Below are 19,034 nucleotides of genomic sequence, written 5' to 3' on the forward strand. Positions count from 1 at the left end.
ACTCATTTGCTCTTATCATCATTCCATACTGAAGCCATTTTGCCCTCCTGGTTGCAGACACATGCAGTTTTATTCTCAGAGGAAATAAATTATAGTGAAATATGTTCAATTTATTTAACAATGGAAAATAACAGCCAAAATTGTTTTAATGTAAAGAATAAAGAAAGTGTAAATTTAAAATATATCGTACTTACATGTTTAAAAACAGCAGAAGAAACATCTAATTTCATAGAATTGGGAGTTGTAGAATGGGACTAATTCTTCCTCTAATGTTCTAATTTGCCTTTATCTTATTTAAAAGTAAGTGTGCTCATCATATGCTAAACAGCAAAGGCTTCACAGGCCATGACACACTTTGCTATACAAAGGGTTGAAAGTTGTTGATGTAGGTTAAAAAAAGTTATCAAGCCAGTAGTTGAAAGCATTTACCCAAGAGTTCCACAGAATGCTCATTTTCTAGAGACTTTGTCCTAACATTATTAATTATTCTGCTTCAAAATGGCAGTAGAGAGGCTGAGAGATTTGCTGGGAAAAGCTTTTCCAGGGAAAGTGGAAATTCCGCGTGTTTCTATCATGTTTTTTAAAATGCCAGCAAATCTACTTCTGAATAATAATCATGAATTTTTTATACATACACAAATACCATCAAGGAATAGGGTACCGAGTCTATTTCTAACCATCATTCATATATCTCAGAATCTTTTGCCACTAGATAGCTCAAAAAGAAAATCTCTTGAGGGAAATGTAATTTAGTTATCACGGAAAGTCCTAAGGAATTTTTCCTTATTGCTTATCTTACCTTTGATCTTTTTTGGATAAAGTAAAAGACCAATTTTCAGACTTTATCACGATACTATTTTTCTTGTGAAAGAGAACAACAACAACAAAATGACTGTAGTAAAAGCTAACCCATCTGAAAAATAAAATTGGGTGTGACATTTTCCCCTGTATTTCTAAAATGCTATTTTCATGCTAATTTTTCTCTGATATTTCCTATATTCCTGGACCAAGAGTAGATGCGGAACTCCACATGTGAACAATTAGCCAGGTTTTCCATAAACCTCATCTAGACAAACCAGATTAGCAACCAAGAAGCTTTTGCAGGGTATGCTTTCCATGTTTCAGAAGGCCAATTGGGATTCTTCAATAAGAATAAAATATAAAGGGCCAAGTGCGGTGGCTCAAGCCTGTAATCCCAACATTTTGGGAGGTTGAGGTGGGCAGATAACCTGAGGTCAGGAGTTTGAGACCAGTCTGGCCAACATGGTGAAACCCCTTCTCCACTAAAAATACAAAAATTAGCTGGGCACCACCACGCACACCTGTAATTCCAGCTATTTGGGGAGCTGAGGCAGGAGAATCACTTGAACCCAGGAGATGGAGGTTGCAGTGAGTCAAGATTGCACCAGCACCACTACACTCCACCCTGGGCAACAAAGTGAGACTCCCTCTCAAAAAAAAAAAAAAAAAAAAAAAAGAACAAAATACAGGGGCATCATATAGACTGATTACTTCAATACTGATTACTGATGGAGGCAAAAACATACAGCTACAGAATTGATTTTACACAAAACTGAAGAAAATCATGTTCTGGAAATAAAAGTGGCTTTCAACACCATAGAGTAAATGGCAGAGCAGAAAGACTTGGACTTCAGTTTCTCTACTATCTTAAAAACTCTTGGTGATAAATTCAAAAGTTATATGAATGTCAATGTTAGCATTTGACAAGAATTTTTAGAATACAATTAGTATAACTTATACTCTATACAAATAATCTTCTGATAGAAATTCAGTGTGAAAGCACTAGAAATTCAAATAAGGTAGAAGCAGCTTGTCTATGTAAACCTAAATTTTAAATTACTTGTTATTTTAAAATCGATTGGATGTTTAGTTACTTCTTAATAATGTAAGGATATAAAGTTATTTATTTTGTAAATCAGTAACGTAGATGGCATATATGACGTATTTTATTTTTTGTTGCTAAAGATAGTATAGATGTTGAGATTTCTCAATTATTTCCAAACCTCTGATCCAGATTACAAAATAACTCCAATGACAATGAGATATTCTTGTTTTGAAGAGCAGAAAAAATTGTTCAAGCAGTGTCCCTGCTGAACACTTAACGAGGGAAATGATAAGCAGAGGATGATAAAATGACAATGAACTAATTATCCTATGTAAATATAAAAATACAGAAAGCATATTAAGTTTAAAATGTAGTTGGCAGTTAATTGCCCCACTACTATTTGAACTCTTCCCATCTTTATCAGTGGACTATCTCCAACACAATTTAAAAAGTAAATGCATGAAATCAGATTCATAAACAAATAAGACCAAAAGTGACTCTAAATTATGTTGCTGTTATTTTTCAGCTACAGTTATGTGTTACATAATAACGTTTCCAACAACATACAGTGGTGGTGTCATAAATTATAATTTTTTAATGTTTAGATAGGCAAATACATACCATGGTGTTACAATTCCTTATAGTATTCAGTACAGTAACATGCTGTATAGGTTTGTAGCCTACGAGCAATTAGCTGAACCATATAGTTTAGGTGTGTAGTAGTCTGTACCATCTATGTTTGTGTAAGTACACTTGATGCTGTTCACACAATGACAAAATTGTCTAGCGACAAATTTCTCAAAATGCATCCCCACTGTTAAGCAACACATGATGATCTAGGTTGATTTATATGTCTGTGATATGTTTCACTACTTAATAATAGCCAACAATAACTGCCAAACATGAATCAAAGTGCATAACATTGATCGATACTATTTAGAAAATAGGACAACATATACCACAGACCTAATATTTTAGGACAGCGATATGTGTGTGTGTGTGTGTGTGTGTGTCTGTGTTTACAATTATTTTAATAGATAACAATTGTAAATATCTTGATAGATTTTAGTACAGCAATAGTATTTTCTTCTAAGGCTTGTTTCAATGTGACTAATATTTTGGTGCTCCCCAAATATATAACTGAATTATTTTCTCGTTCTTTATTGACTAAATTTCTGCCTATGTAGAACTATTGTCAATGTTGAAAGCTTCCCATTTTTTCTGGCCTATTCAAAATAGCATCTTGAAGCCCTATTCAATTATCTAGATCCCTGGATCCAACCTCTTACATAGTCTTACATGTTCAAAACATGTGAATATACTTTCATATTTGCCCTAACATACTCTGACACTCCTCTTACATGTGTAAAATGTGAACATACTCTTATACTTGTCCCATATATGCCTACTACTCTTCCATATTACAACTGTAAAATGCTTCATTCTTGTTCACTGTCATCTCTCCTCTGCAACTTCATCAATATGACTTGCCTTAGTCAACAAGCTCAGAGTGAACAGACACTAAAAGAGAACCACACATAATTGGGTATTTTATACTGAAATGCTTGATACTGCAACCACTTCCCTCACTTTTTCTTAAGGACACTGTGGCTACAGTAATTTATCACTGAGTTTTCACAGTGACAAGCGAGAGTAAGAGTCAATGTTCTTTCTCCTTGCTTTCTTGTGCCAAAGGCTGACTTTTAGATGTCAGTACAATGATATTCAGCCACTTAGAAAAACCCAGCAGACTCAGAAGCAGGTGAGCCCTTCCTTCTTCTCCTGTTTTTCTTATTATAAAAGTAGGCTAACTTCTCACATAGATTCAACCACCCCCTGAATAAAAGCTCTCCAAGACATGTCTTCAGAGTTGGCCTCTCATCCACCCTCTTCTGCTTTCAACATCCTTCCATTACAAGGCATTTGCTCTCAGTTACCTTATTGATGATTAACACCAAATATATCAAGAAAAAATCTAAGTAGACATTTGTACACTTAAGTTCTGGTTCATAAATAAGCAGAAAGTATATGCATAATTGTGGGGGGATTTTTTGTATTTATGCTTCTATCCCTACCAGCTCCACCCCATCAGAATTTTACTTTAATCATTAAGTGGATCAGAGAACTTCCATACATAGTTTTTAAAAACTGGTGTTTAGAGAAATCTAAAACTCTATTGACTCTCTGCAGTGCTCTTTATCTTTCTAAAGACTATGACCTGTTAGAAGATATGTATGTAAAGAGGGAGTTATAAAAGTTTCTATATGCAGGATATTCTATAATCACAATAATCCAGAGATTTCATTCTTAATATACTTCATTCTCAAAGACAGGTCAGATTAAGTTGTGAAAGTTATCCAAAACATTAGTTGGTACTTTGCAAGCCAAATATCTGAGTGGTTTATTCAGGCTTTCACTCTACTAATTATATGCTTTCATATAACGTATTCCTATGTAGATTTAGTCTTCTGCCTCTGGGGAAATGAATGCTCTTAGTCCAATGAGATGTCTGCAAGAATAGACACTATCATTATTAATCTGCATTAAGTCTTCTTAGAAGTACCAGACATAAATATTTAATAAATGGAATTTGATTATTATGTTATTTTAAACATGCTTGTGTAGCTTTCTTTGTTTAAATGACAGTGTATAAAAGTGCCAATAAGAAATATACTCAGACCGAGTGTGGCCAGTTCACGCCTTTAATTCGCACACATTGGGAGGCCAGGGTTTATCGCCTGGGCCCAAGAGTTAGTGATCAGCCTGGACAACATGGCAAGATCCCATCTATACAAATTATAAAGAAAAGAAAACTAGCCAGGTGTGGTGGCATGCTTCCATAGTCGCAGCTGGAAGGCTGAGGTGGGAGGAACACCTGATCCTGGGAGATCAAGGCTACAGTAAGTCGTGATCATGCCACTGCTCTCCAGCCTGAGCAACAGAGTGAGACCTTGTCTCAAAAAATACATATGTATTTTTTGGTCTCAGTATTTAAGGTCTCAGTATATATATTTCAGTATATATATATATATCTTCTGAAATAAATGCTACAATCTGGAGATACTGTCACAATTTTATATAACTGCCATACTCTTCAGAAAGTAAAATTTTGGGATAATTATTATTTTTAAATGTATTATATAAAAATGGAGAAGACAGATGGTAACAATAGTGTTATTCTATTTTCAGAGAAATGCATCCTGAATATATAAGGTGTTGACTACTCTAGAGAGAATAAGTGATATTTCACTGAAATATGCTCATGGGTGAATTTGTAGTGTAAAAGGATTTGAGACTGAAATGAAATGACTACCATTTGTTAAAGAATGAGATGTTTTACAGTGACTCCACATCATTCAGCTCATTGTATGAACTTGCATCAACGGTTTCCTTCATTGCCTACTAAGGGTTTGCATTAAACCTCATGATAGTTTCCTACCAATTGTGAGAACTGTAACAAAATAACTCTCAGGATAAATATTTCGATAATTCTACCATTTGAGATTCAGGTCAATGTAGTCTGAATACTCTCATCCAAATGTGAATATATGTCTGAAAATGTGAGCCATAAGACAGATAGGTTCAAATTTATACCTTAACAGAACTAAAAATTGCCATCCTGCTTATGGAATGGGCTGACAATCTCACAACATTATTAGGAAGAGTTACTTACTACAGTTTTCTTCATCCGAGTTATCACTGCAGTCATTTTGGCTATCACACCGCCAGTGATCTGGAATACAGTTGTTGTTTTTACACTGGAATTCATGAGGTCCACAAGTCTTTTTATCTGTAATGGAAAGAACCAGAGTTTGCATTGTAGATTTCCATGAAGACATCCCTCACAATGTCCTGACTGCCATGACAAGTCCATGGCATATAATGTTTCCTTAATTCAGTTACTAAGAAGCATCCTTAGGAAAAATTGAAGGCAAGTGCTGAGGAAAATCTATTTTTTGGTCTTGTTTTATGTTGTTATTGTTCATGCTTTCACTGTGAGCTAATTAGGAAGAAACCGATTGGATCATCCAAGCAAAGTCAACACAAATCAGTTTTCAAAAAATCAAAATTGGCCGGGCATGGTGGCTCATGCCTGTTATCCCAGCACTTTGGACAGTTGTCTTTTCATTTAGGACACATCCTCTCTTCTCCACCCTGTATTTCTGCTATAAAGCAACAAAATATATGGTTATTATTACAATTCTACGGTTGTCATCTTGTGTTTCTCCCTAAGGAACTCGTATTCATAATCGATCTGTGATTAGCTGCTCTTTCTAAATCCTGGCCACTGCCCACTCACAAACTTATTGGTTATCATAATGCTTCATATGTGTATAGAGTTTGAACATTAATTATGGGCCATCTCACATGAACCTTTAAACAATTCCACTGAGTACCAGGAAAAGTATTAACTAGCCTTTCACTTTACAGATGGTGAAATAAAAACTTTTGGAAATTTAGGAACTTAACACATTTTCACTATCATTAAATGGCACAGCCAATATAAAAGAAGTGTGCTTCTACTCCTGATCTAGCGCTTTTTACAACAAATGTAACTTACATGTATATCAGCTAGAATCAGAAAGCATGTAATAAGAATTTATTTAAAGTTTAAATCATATGTATTAAAACTATAATATTGAACTATATATAGCTAAAACAGTGCTCCATTAAACCTTAATGTGCATACATATAAGTCATTTGGGAATTTTGCTATAATGGAAATTGAGATTCAGTAGGTCTGGGTTTCTAACGAGCTGGCTGGCAATAATATTGCCTTTTGTCTATGAAACACACTGAATAGCAAGATTCTGGAGTAACAAAATTATGAATTAAATAACATTAAAATGATAAAATTATAAGCCTCAATACACAATCTAGAACACATTTCCCTTTCATGTACTCAGATAAACTCCTTATCATCCATACTAGAGATGGACAGTGAAGTGCTTCCAGTCTCAGACTAGTAAAACAAATCAGCTAAAGGAGTGGGTAAGTTATTGGTGGTGGTTCTTATGCTTTACTTTAAAATGCAACTTATAGAATTCAGACTCAAATAACATTAAAAAAACAAAGTGATTCTTCCCATCCATGAGTATGGACTGTTCTTCCATTTGTTTGTGTCCTCTTTTACTTTGTTGACCAGTGGTTTGTAGTTTTCCTTGGATGGGATCTAATTAAACTAAAGAGGTTCTGCACAGAAAAAAATAAAATAAAATAAAATAACTACCATCAGAATGAACACACAACCTACAGAATGGGAGAAAACTTTTGCAACCTACCCATCTGACAAAAGGCTAATATACAGCATCTATAAATAACTTAAACAAATTTACAAGATAATCAACCCTATCAAAAAGTGGGCAAAGGATATGAACACACTTCTCAAAAGAAGACATATATGCAGCCAACAGACACATGAAAAAATGCTCATCATCACTGGCCATCAGAGAAATGCAAATCAAAACCACAATGAGATACCATCTCATACCAGTTAGAATGGCGATCATTAAAAAGTCAGGAAACAACAGGTGCTAGAGAGGTTGTGAAGAAATAGGAACACTTTTATACTGTTGCTGGGACTGTAAACTAGTTCAACCATTGTGGAAGACAGTATGGTGATTCCTCAAGGATCTAGAACTAGAAATACCAGTTGACCCAGCTATCCTATTACTGGGTATATACCCAAAGGATTATAAATCATGCTGCTATAAAGACACATGCACACGTAATGTTTATTGCAGCACTATTCACAATAGCAAAGACTTGGAACCAACCCATGTGTCCATCAATGGTAGACTGGATTAAGAAAATGTGGCACATATACAACATGGAACACTATGTAGCCACAAAAAAGGACGACTTCATATCCTTTGTAGGGACGTGGACAAAGCTGGAAACCATCATTCTGAGCAAACTATCACAAGGACAGAAAACCAAACACCGCATATTCTCACTCATAGGTGGGAACTGAACAATGAGAACACATGGACACGGGGCGGGGAACATCACACACTGGGGCCTGTTGTGGGGTAGGGAGAAGGGGGAGGGATAGCATTAGGAGAAATACCTAATGTAAATGACGAGTTAATGGGTGCAGCACACCAACATGGCACATGTATACATATGTAACAAACTTGCACATTGTACACATGTGCCTTAGAACTTGAAGTATAATAATAATAATAAAAAAAAAGAAAGCAAAAGTGACGTAGGTATACTTACGAAAATTAAATACTGAACATCTATTGAGGATCCACCCTAACTCTTGACTAAGCATTTTCATACACAGGATCACATCTAATCCTCATGATATTTTTAAGAAGTATTATTATATGTATTTAAACATATGAGGAAAATAACTCTCAAAACACTTAAATAATTTGTCCAGTCTCACAAATATGTTAAATGGCAAAGGAGGAATTTATATCCAGCTCCAGCTTCAACAACATTTTATGAGAAAAATTCTTATGATAGATTTCAAATGCATTTTTCTACTTAAAAAAAAAAAAAAAAAGTGTTGTCTGAATTTCTCTTCTTCCTTTCCTTCCTGCCTGCTAATAATTATTCAGAATGTAACTTATGTCAGGTGCAATGTTTTCTGCTTTATATTATATCCACCTTGTCTGTGTTATATTTAACTTTAGGTTAAAAATTTGGCCTAAATTTCACAAAATTTCTAATGTAACATTCTACACACAATCAGGAAATATGTTAGACTGAATGACCACTGAAAATAGGTTTTGAACTGAACAATTTGGATGTCTATTTTATTTTCCAGTTAAAATAAACTCTGAAAATACTGTTCTATGTATAAATATTAGTCTTATTTACTCCTTGCATGTATTACTTGTACTATTTTTTTTTTTTCTTTTTGGAGATGGAGTCTCACTCTATCCCGCAGGATGGAGTGCAGTGGCGTGATCTTGGCTCCCTGAACCTCCACTTCCCTGGTTCAAGTGATTCTCCTGCCTCAGCCTTCCGAGTAGCCAGGATGATACGTGCACACCACCATGTCTGGCTAATTTTTGTATTTTTATTAGAGACTGGGTTTCGCCATGTAGGCCAGGCTGGTCGTGAACCTCTGATCTCAGGTGATCCGTCTGTCTCGGCTTCACAATGTGTTGGGATTACAGGTGCGAGTCACCACTCATGGGCCACTTGTACTATTTTTAAATAATGTCTTAAAATTTTAGAATATAAGAAAATAAGAAAGATCAGACTAGACCAGAAAAATAGCCCATGTAATCCAGTTTTATAACACTAATTCTCAGCATAACAATTCTCCTTGACTGCCAAAGGTTAGTATTTGGTTCTGACAATCAATTTTTTCCTAAATCCCTTTTGTATTTTTTTCTATATTTAAACATTTGTATCATAGTTTGTGTTTAAAAATATCTGCACCTATTTCTTGACAAAAACAAGTTAGAGTTCATTGATAAAATTTCCTTTTGGGGAGTGAAGACAGAGTAATGCAGGAAACATTAATTGCCTTATGTAAAGTTATACAAATTTTATGTTTCCAGGTTATTTAAGTTTTTTGATCCATGAAATTACTTGTAAAAATTCCAAATACAAACTACACAGCATTGTTCTGCATTTCAAACCTCCCTTGAGGTGTGTGTGCGCGCGCGCACATACACACACACACACACACACACACACACACAGACACATTTTAGAGGGGGAACTGTATGAGTAAGGCCTAAAACATCGGTTCTCAAATTGGTTATACATTAAAATCACTTGGGGAACTTTAAAATATCTCTTTGCCCAAACTATATCCCATATCAAATCAATAAAATCAGACTCTCTGGGGTATGATCCAGACATCAGTATTCATTAAAGCTAGTCTATGATTCCAATGAGAAACCAGAATTAAAAATCACTGGCTCAAAAAACTGATATAAAACAGAACATATATATTTCCACATTATATTACCTCCAGAGTTAATATAAAATGTTCACAATATATAATGTTTTACATTAGTTTATATTGTTAAATGGAATTCAAATATCTCATTACTCCCCTTTTCAAGTGTTGGAGAAAGTATGGAGTAAGTATGGAGAAAACAAATATAGTATATAGAAACTTGTTTTCATTTTAAACATATTATCACATAATACATGTGATACTAGTAATAAATTTGATTCTCCCAGAAAGGTAAGATGAGAGACTTTCAAATAAGAGAATTATATGTAGTGTATAATGTAATACTATTGGTGTTTGCATACGGATGGGATATTTCTGAAAAGGGATTTAAAAATCTAGCACTAGGGATGCCTCTAGGAGCAAGACATGGAGAAGTGAAATAGAAAACAACAGTGGGAATGAAATTTAAATTTCTCTTTAGACCCAAATGAATCTACTAACTACTGCAAGTAATAAGTAAATTTAAGAAGGTAATAGAATGTACGATCAATATATAAATTTAATTGTATTTTTATATGTTAGCAATAAACAAAAATGAAACAAATTGACAATGGCATCAATGGAAAAACACATGCTTATGCATAAATCTAGCCAAATTTATGTATGATCTTTATACTGAAGACTACAAAACATTGCTGAGAAAAATTGAATAATGCCTAAGAAATGCAGATACATATCATGTTTATGGATTAGAAAACTGAAAATTGTTTAAAATGTTCATTTTTTCCAAAGTTTTATGTATATATAATCATATATATATATAATTACTTTAATCAATGTCAAATTACAGCAAGTTTTATTTTGAAGAAATAGAAAAGATTGTTTAGATTGATGTAGAATTACATGGAAAAGGCTGAGCATGGTGGTGGCTCACGCCTGTAATCCCAGCATTTTGGGAGGCCGAGGCTGGTGGATCACGAGGTCAGGAGTTCGAGATCAGCATGGCCAACTGATTGAAATCCCGTCTCTACTAAAAAATATGAAAATTAGCTGGGTGTGGTGGCATGTGCCTGCAGTCCCAGCTACTTCGGAAGCTGAGGCAGGAGAATCACTTGAACTCGGGAGACAGAGGTTACAGTGAGCCATGCCGTGCCATTGCACTCCAGCCTAGGTGACAAGAGTGAGACTCTGTGTAAAAAACAAATAAACAAACAAACAAACAGAAAAGAAAAACATGGAAATGCAAAGGTTGTAGAATAATCAAACATTTCTTGGAAAAGAAAAATTAAGCTGGAGAATTTACAGTACTTGGTTGTAAGACTTACTATAAAACTACAGTAATCAAAAGAATGTACTATTGGACAAAATGAATAAAAAAATTAGTAATGTCAATTGAGTTTTGATAAAGGCCTCTAGTCAATTTAATGAAGAAAGACAAGTCTTTTAAAACCAATATTGCTAAAACAAGTGGTTATCTCTATAAAAAAGCATAAATCTCCATCCCATGCCATACATAAAAAAACAATCTGAGAGTATAAACATAATGTAAAATTTCTAAAGTATAGGAAAATACTCTTATAATGTTGGAAAAGATAAGGGTTACTTGGACAGGCATCAAAAAAAAAAAAAAAGCATTCACAGTAAAATAAAAAAAAAATGACAAATTTAGACTTCAACACAATTAAAATGTTTTGGTCTTTAAAAGACACCACTAACCAACTGAAGAGATGAGGGACATATCATTAAATAATGAGACTTATCACATACATATCTTAGAAAGGACTTATTCAGAATACATAAAAATTCTTATATTTGTATATAATATAAGCCTACCCATTTGTAGTCAAAACACTTGAACAGAAACTTCCCACACACACACAAAACATATTTGAGTAGCAAATAAAGGTTCTCAAAATCATTAGTCATCGAGCTAATGCAAATGAAAACTACAATGAGATACCACTATATATTTACTGGAATTACTGAAATCAAAAAGGCCATATCTAATTTTTATGAGAATATGGAGGACCTAGACTCTCTTGCTGGTTTTCATAAAGGTAAACATATCTACCATGTGACTCAGCAGTTTTACTTGTAGGTATTCACCAAATAAAAATAAAAGTAAATATTTATAAAACTAATTTGTATAAGACATGTTATTGCTATAACCTTTCTGATTATGATAAGCAACCTTATCATAACTATTAACTACTAAATCATTCAAATTGGAATATATTCATAAAATTGAATATTACCCAAGAATAAAAAAACTAAATTCTTAACATACAATAAGTCAAAAATATTTTTGACAGCCTTAAAAAATATTTGACAGCATTATGCAAATGAAAAAGCCACAAGCAAAATAATGGATATCACATCTATGTATATAAAATCCAAATACAAACAAAACCAATCCATGGTGAAAGAAGAATTAATGGATATGAAGAGGAGCGTTGGGGAAATTGATTGAAAAGAGCATTAGGGAAGTGTCTGCCTAGAAGAAAAGTTTCTGTATCTTATTTTGGGTGTCTGTTACACATTGTATACAGTAGAAGAAAATCATCAAACTGAGTAAGATCTGTGCATTTCATTTTGTTTTAATTAAAAATTACCTTGCTATTAGAATTGCAAGGAGTTTTTAAAAACCCAAATAATTACACCATGATAAAATATTATTCATGTAGTCCCTGAATACTTAGGTATTATCAGCATGGAAAGGTAGTATAAGTTACAGAGAATTGCCTGTAAAAACAAAACAAAACAAAAGCAAAAACAAACTTCCTTAGAGCCTCAGAATTTAAGCCCCAGAATTTAAATGCTTTATATTAATTAACTATAAGCAATAGAAAAAAGAAAAAGTACATGTATTTTTTTCAAGAGATTTATTTATTCGACATTTGAGGCTACCATGTTTTTATTCTGTTTCATAATTAAAATGAAACAGAATTATTCTATTTATGCTCATCAATCATGGAAGTTTTAAGGTATTCTCAAAATTTTGCACATATTCTAAAGTAATAGAAAACATACCATGGTTGGAGTAAGACTGTCTGGATTCAAGTTGCTACTTCCCTGTTTCATCATGTAGCATTGAACAAATGATCGAACTGTGCTGAGATTCAGTCTCAATGATAATAAAAGAGGAATATGAATATCCTACACATGTGAAAGGAAAATAAATCTCAGGACCCTAAAATCACTAAGACAAGGGAAAAGTCAAGCTGAGAATTACATCAGGTAAACCTGCCTTTCATTTCATTCTTAAATAAGATAGCTACAAAGATTTTTTTTAAGCTACCTACCTCCCTCACAACTTTCTCACAAGGAAATTCCTTGTGAACCTCAAGATATTTACCCTAAAACAGTTCCGTTGAATTTCACCCTGGCAGTCTACACTGTGTGTTTATCTTCACAGGTGCGGGGACAGAAGATCATCCCTCTGTTCACCTGAGACAAATGCATACCCGATTGCTTCCTCTGCCCTGTTGTTTATGTAAAAATGCAGGTTCAATGAGCCAGATGAAGTTGTGTGATCAGTGCAGGGATTCAAAAGAATGCAATCTTTTTTGTTTGTTTTTGGAGACGGGATCTTGTTCTGTCACCCAGGCTGGAGTCCAGTGACACAATCTCAGCCCACTGCAACCTCTACCTCCTGAGTTCAAGTGATTCTCCTGTCTCAGCCTCCTGAGTAGCTGGGACTACAGGTGTGTGCTACCACACCGGGCTAATTTTTGTACTTTTAGTAGAGACCAGTGCTTTCCTATATATCCTAACTATAATACATGTGATTCAGATTATAGGATATAAATTATCTAAAATTGCGTCTTCTTCAGGAGTGCCAAAGGTTTTATTTTAATCTGTCAATTTCAGGATGTTTTCATGCTTTCATGTTTTCTGTACCACTTTTTTTTCTCCTGAAAACATTCTAAATAAACATTCATCACAATTTTTTCCACTAATATCTAACAATTAAAACGTTAGATATAGGCCTTTCATATATAGCCTTTTTTTTTTTTTTTTTTTTTTTTTCAATATTTTTTTTTTTTATCACTTTTTTTTTTGGGTTTTTTTTTTTTCTTTTTTTTTTTTTTTTTTTTTTCAGAGACAGTATTTTGCTCTGTCACCCAGTCTGGAGTGCGGTGGTGCAACCATAGCTCACTGCAACCTCGACCTCCTGGACTCAAGTGATCCTCCCATCTCAGCTTCCCAAGTAGCCTGGACTACAGGCACACATCACCAAGCCTGGCTAATTTATTTTCTTTTATTTTTTTGTAGATACAGAGTGTAAGTTTCCCACTCTACATTGGTTTCTTTTCTGTTAGCTTTGTGGCAGAGGTCAAAATAAATGTATTATATTACTGGGGAAAACCACCAATTATTCAATGAATATGTGAAATAAAGCCTGTTGTGTATATGTGTAACTTTTTTGTATATTAAATATGTAGCAAACTAATAAATCAGTAGCTACCTCAACAAATTGAAATTATATACTGTTTCACGATTAATGTTCGTTTTGAAAATGAAATACCACTTGTGAATCAGCCATGTGTTTTATTCAACTGACCAGAAAAATCGTTTTGTTACTTTTTTTTAAGTTTGCTATTAGTTTGAAAATATAATACATAAAACCACTTTAGAGTGAAGTTAAGAAGAGGACTTTAATTTGGGGATTAAGAGATTAGAAATATGATGTTTTGTCCTTCTTGCTACTGCTCTTTTGTAGTTAAGATTTTCCATCTTCTATTTCAGGAAACATGATGATTACAAATAGTTGGGTAACAGGTAATAATTTTGGTTACCAATAATAAATAAATAAATATAGTAATGGAAATACTGAGGTGAAAAGAACTGTGGGAACAATGAAGTTAAGCTTCAATCACGGCAGCTCCTTGTTTCTTTGATTTCCGGATTATAACGTTATGAAGTCAGAAGGATGTAGTTAGAACTGGAAAACTTTTATAGAAGACCTCATCTTCTCTTGGGAGACAGGTTAACTATCTCTTAACTATCAAAGCATGACCTTTTATAGAGAAGTCATTATTTTCTCTTTTTAAATCAACTTTTTACAATTCTGTTCTCTTATTCTAAACACTCCTCAACATCTCTTTTTACATTATAAGGAAACAAATAACCATATATGCTGTCTTGCAAATGTACTAAATCTCCTTGACTGATTACAGGTTCACCCAAAGTGGTGGCAGACATGAGCAGAACATATTCTCTGCCTCCTTTTCTGTAGCCTGTAGGGTTTACCGGTACTTTTTTTTTTTTTTTTTTTTTTTTTGGTGGATATGTACTTAGTAAATATATACCATTCTTATTGTTTTAATCAGCTTTCATTTTTGTTTTATTTTTTGAAACTACTGTTCTCATACCTGGTGAAGCTGTTAACTGGATTCCTACTTCCACTACCACAAGGGAGGACAGCCTGACCTAGGGTGGCCTACTGCCTACTGCCCTAGAGCACAGTTGGTCCAGGGTAATTTCCTGCTTAAATGTGATCGATCATTATGCTTTTACATTAGAGAGGCATCAAGGAGGCAGTACAGGGATTGTATGGTGGCCCGGTGATATCCTCAGGAACTGACATTTCTATCTTTCTGCTCTACCATCCATGACTGCTAGAACTCAAGACATAACCTTCCAGGCCAGAGGAAAAGGGACAGAAGGGCAAAGAGTCCTTCCATGTTGAGAAAACTACCCTTGAACCATTTTCTTGGAAGTCCCACATAACTCTCTGTTTCTATCTCAATGCTCAGAACTTAGTCACATGACAACACAAGGGAAGCTGGAAAATGTGATAACTTCTAGATAGCAATATGTCAAGCTAAGAGGTAAAGTTCTGTGTCTAAGGAGAACGCAAAAGTAAAATGGTATAGAAACAGGCAATTAGAAGTTTCTGTCGATAACCTAAGAAGGTCAATGAAAGTTGTTTGAGGTCATTCCTATAGATTTTGGAAGAGATTATTTTTTTTCCCATTGAGATTGTAAGGATCATAACCTCACATTTCTAGGGGTCATTTTAAGAACTAGTGGTTCAGAAGACACCAGTAGAGTAAAGACATACGTATAAAGAGAGAACAAAATGAGATTGCTATCTAATGACTATATGTGAATACTTGGATCCAAATTCTGCCCCCCATCTACTCTATCCACTCCTTGTAATCAAGACTGAAATTCCATTTTACCACTAGTTTGTGTTGTGTTTCTGTAATTTGCAGACAAATCCTGACTAATGGGAACACCTCGCTATTTCTGTTGCTTAAAATATTATAGACTCCTAATAGTAATGTTGTTATCTGTATGTGCTGACTTACATAATTCCCAGGCTATCTCATTGGTTTATAATTACGGGAGTAATGAAGTCGTTTATTGCCAGAAGAGTCGGAATCAATTTTGTTTTAAAAAGGGATTCTCAAATCCATGCTTCCACAGGAGCTGGTACAGCCACCTTTGATTTAGCATAGTCTCTACATGACATATGCTATTACAGCATCTAGTGATACTGATTATCTGGAAAGTTGGAAAGTTGCAGGTCACCCTACTTTGTAAAGTCTTTGGTGAATCTGCAAATTAATTTCATGTTACTTCTCATCCATCAGGGTAATATTCCTCAATGAGTGCTTACATGGGCAACCTGTTCTTCTAGGGAAAGTGGACAGGCTATGTGGACGCACCAGCAGTTAGGAATAACAATGCCAGCCGCAGCTTGTCCCACTGAGATCCAACCATTTCCGTTTTGTTTCTGAATTGTTATTCTTCAAAACTTTTATGTTATTCTTCCAGATAGAGAAGGGAAAGGCTTATAAAGCGAAACAAATTGCCAATGACATATTTTCTTGATAAAGAGGTGAATCTATAATAAGCTAGCTCTGTAGAGACTCCAATAATGTCATTTTTAAAATTGCATGTCAATGCAATGTAATATTCAGTGGAAATTTTTTGAATTCACATTATGCAGTTTTAGCAAGTGTCATATTACATTCTGTAATGCCATCTATCGCACTTGACAAGAATTTGTGATTTTTTTTCTTATTTAGAAATTTGTGTTGTAAGTTTATGGTTATGAAGTGAGTCAGGGGAAGGGGAAAGTAGTTACACTCTCATCTTTTGCCAATATACTCTAGGTCATCTTCAAAACCCCTGCTATTCCATTCATCACTCTCTTTTCATCAGCCTGTAGTCTTGGCAAATTGCACAGTAATGTTGTACAAACAAATTTGCATTTGTGTACCACAAGTACAGAGGCATAACATAAATCTCAATAACACAGAGGGATAGATAGGTCTTCAGAGTCACCCTTGAGCCCCTGTTACAGATTCTGGTAGAATATTCTAGCAGTTCCTCTTAAGCTCCTTTAACCAGCTGAGATACAAACAAAATAAGCCTCTTTTATTTTTCCTACTATTTATTCTATGTTTTATTTTAAAAGCAAAGTAAATACATTAAACGGTGAATCTACTAAAATATCTTAAAATAGATAGTTGATTATATTTGTCTAGCTTGTCTGATCCTGTTGATCAGAAGCACCATACAATTGCTCAATTCACTTTGTATTTTTGGATGGACAGATTCAGACTTTGATTTTCCAGGAGGCAGTGAAGCAAGGTAGAAAGAGCCCAAAAGTTAAAGGAGGAACTTGATTTGAATCCTAGTTCTGACTCCAATTAGCATATAACATAGGGCTATTATTTATCTTCTTTGTGCCTCAGTTTACTCTACTAAAAACTGAAGGGAAATACATGCAGCATTAATTTAATATCTGGTAAAACAAATAGTAACTAATAAGAGTTAAGTAATAGTAAACACTATTTAATAGCTAGTTAATAAATGGTATCTGAACAATTAAAAGATGTGAATTGTACTGTCAACTTTATCATCAAGTCGTGTTAATTTAGGAGGAAGAACCTAGGTATTTATTTTATTATTTTTTACTTCAATAGTTTTTGGGGGAACTGGTGGTGTTCAGTTACATGAGTTAAGTTCTTTAGCGGTGATAGGTTCTGAGATTTTGGTTGTCAGCACTGATTTACGTCCTTTACATTGACCACCTCATTGTTTTAAGTGAATAGATAACACTACAACTTTGTAAAGCATCCCATTCATTTTACAATCAAATAACAAGTATTGGTGACTTGCTCAACGTCACAGAGTATTCGAAACATAAAAGACACTGAAATGCTGTGGGGTACCAGATGCCCGATCTGAAAAATGTGGAAGGTTAGAAGACTTCTAGAGTGCTTTAAACAAATATATGATTTGATTTTATTATCTGCATTTAATTATCAAGTCTATAAAATTTCTTTTTTAACGTTTTTTCTAATCTATATCTGTAAGTTCCGGGGTACACGTGCAGGATGTGCAGGTCTGTTACACAGGTACATGTATGTGTGCCACTGTGGTTTGCTGCACCTACCAACCCATCACCTAGGTATTAAGCCCAGCATGCATTAACTGTTTTTCCTAATGCTCCAATGCTCTCTGACCCCACTCCCCAGCCCCCAACAGGCTCCAGTGTGTGTTGTTCCCCTGCCTGTGTCCATGTGTTCATTTCACTTTGAATTAGACCTGTATTCCTTGGAAAGTCGCACTTATTTCCATTACATAAGTAACATATACTTTTTGGGAAATTTAACATGATGTAATATAGAAAAGTGGAAACAAATTGCCCATAGCCATACAACACAGGAACAAGCTCCATGACATGCTTCTGACTATAAATAAATTTTTATATCTTGTACATTTCACTAAAAATTATATTTTCTAGGTTATTAAAAATCCTGACAAGTGTCATTTCTATGGCTGTATAATATTTATCTTGTAGATACACCTTAAATAGTTATCTACAGTTTGTCATTTATGGGTTTGTGTTTTTTTTTTTTCCAATTTCAATAAGAAAGATAATTAATATTGGAAATAAAATACTTTTTATCAACAGTTAACAATGTGGATACCAGCTTCAAAAGACCATTCTTTAGGGACATTCACCACATTTTTGTATTTGATAATATTTATATATTTATCTTGTTCTGAATACATTTTTTTTTAATTTAATTTGTGTTACTGAAATTTATTTTCATTTTTTTTTTTGTTACATATGTATACTTGTGCCATGTTGGTGTGCTGCACCCATCAACTCGTTATTTACATCAGGTTTAATGCCCAATGCAATCCCTTCCCCCACCCCCCTTCCCCATGATAGGCCCTGGTGTGTGATGTTCCCCTTCCTGAGTCCAAGTGATCTCATTGTTCAGTTCCCAGCTATGAGTGAGAACATGCGGTGTTTGGTTTTCTGTTCTTGCGATAGTTTGCTGA

The 19,034-nt window shown here is 34.3% G+C and overlaps 1 protein-coding gene across 3 annotated transcripts in view; it reads right to left on the bottom strand.

Annotated features, from left to right (window-relative positions):
- The window catches only part of LRP1B (LDL receptor related protein 1B), a 1,950,491-nt gene that overhangs the window by 155,263 nt on the left and 1,776,194 nt on the right, over window positions 1-19,034 (bottom strand). For all 3 annotated transcript variants that reach the window (XM_031651763.1, XM_031651762.1, XM_031651761.1), the window contains one exon: window positions 5,520-5,636. In XM_031651763.1, the coding sequence (XP_031507623.1) occupies window positions 5,520-5,636 (117 nt within the window). The remainder of the gene's footprint in view (window positions 1-5,519; window positions 5,637-19,034) is intronic.

Source organism: Papio anubis, chromosome 10, assembly GCF_008728515.1.
Source record: "Papio anubis isolate 15944 chromosome 10, Panubis1.0, whole genome shotgun sequence".
Taxonomy (NCBI): domain Eukaryota; kingdom Metazoa; phylum Chordata; class Mammalia; order Primates; family Cercopithecidae; genus Papio; species Papio anubis.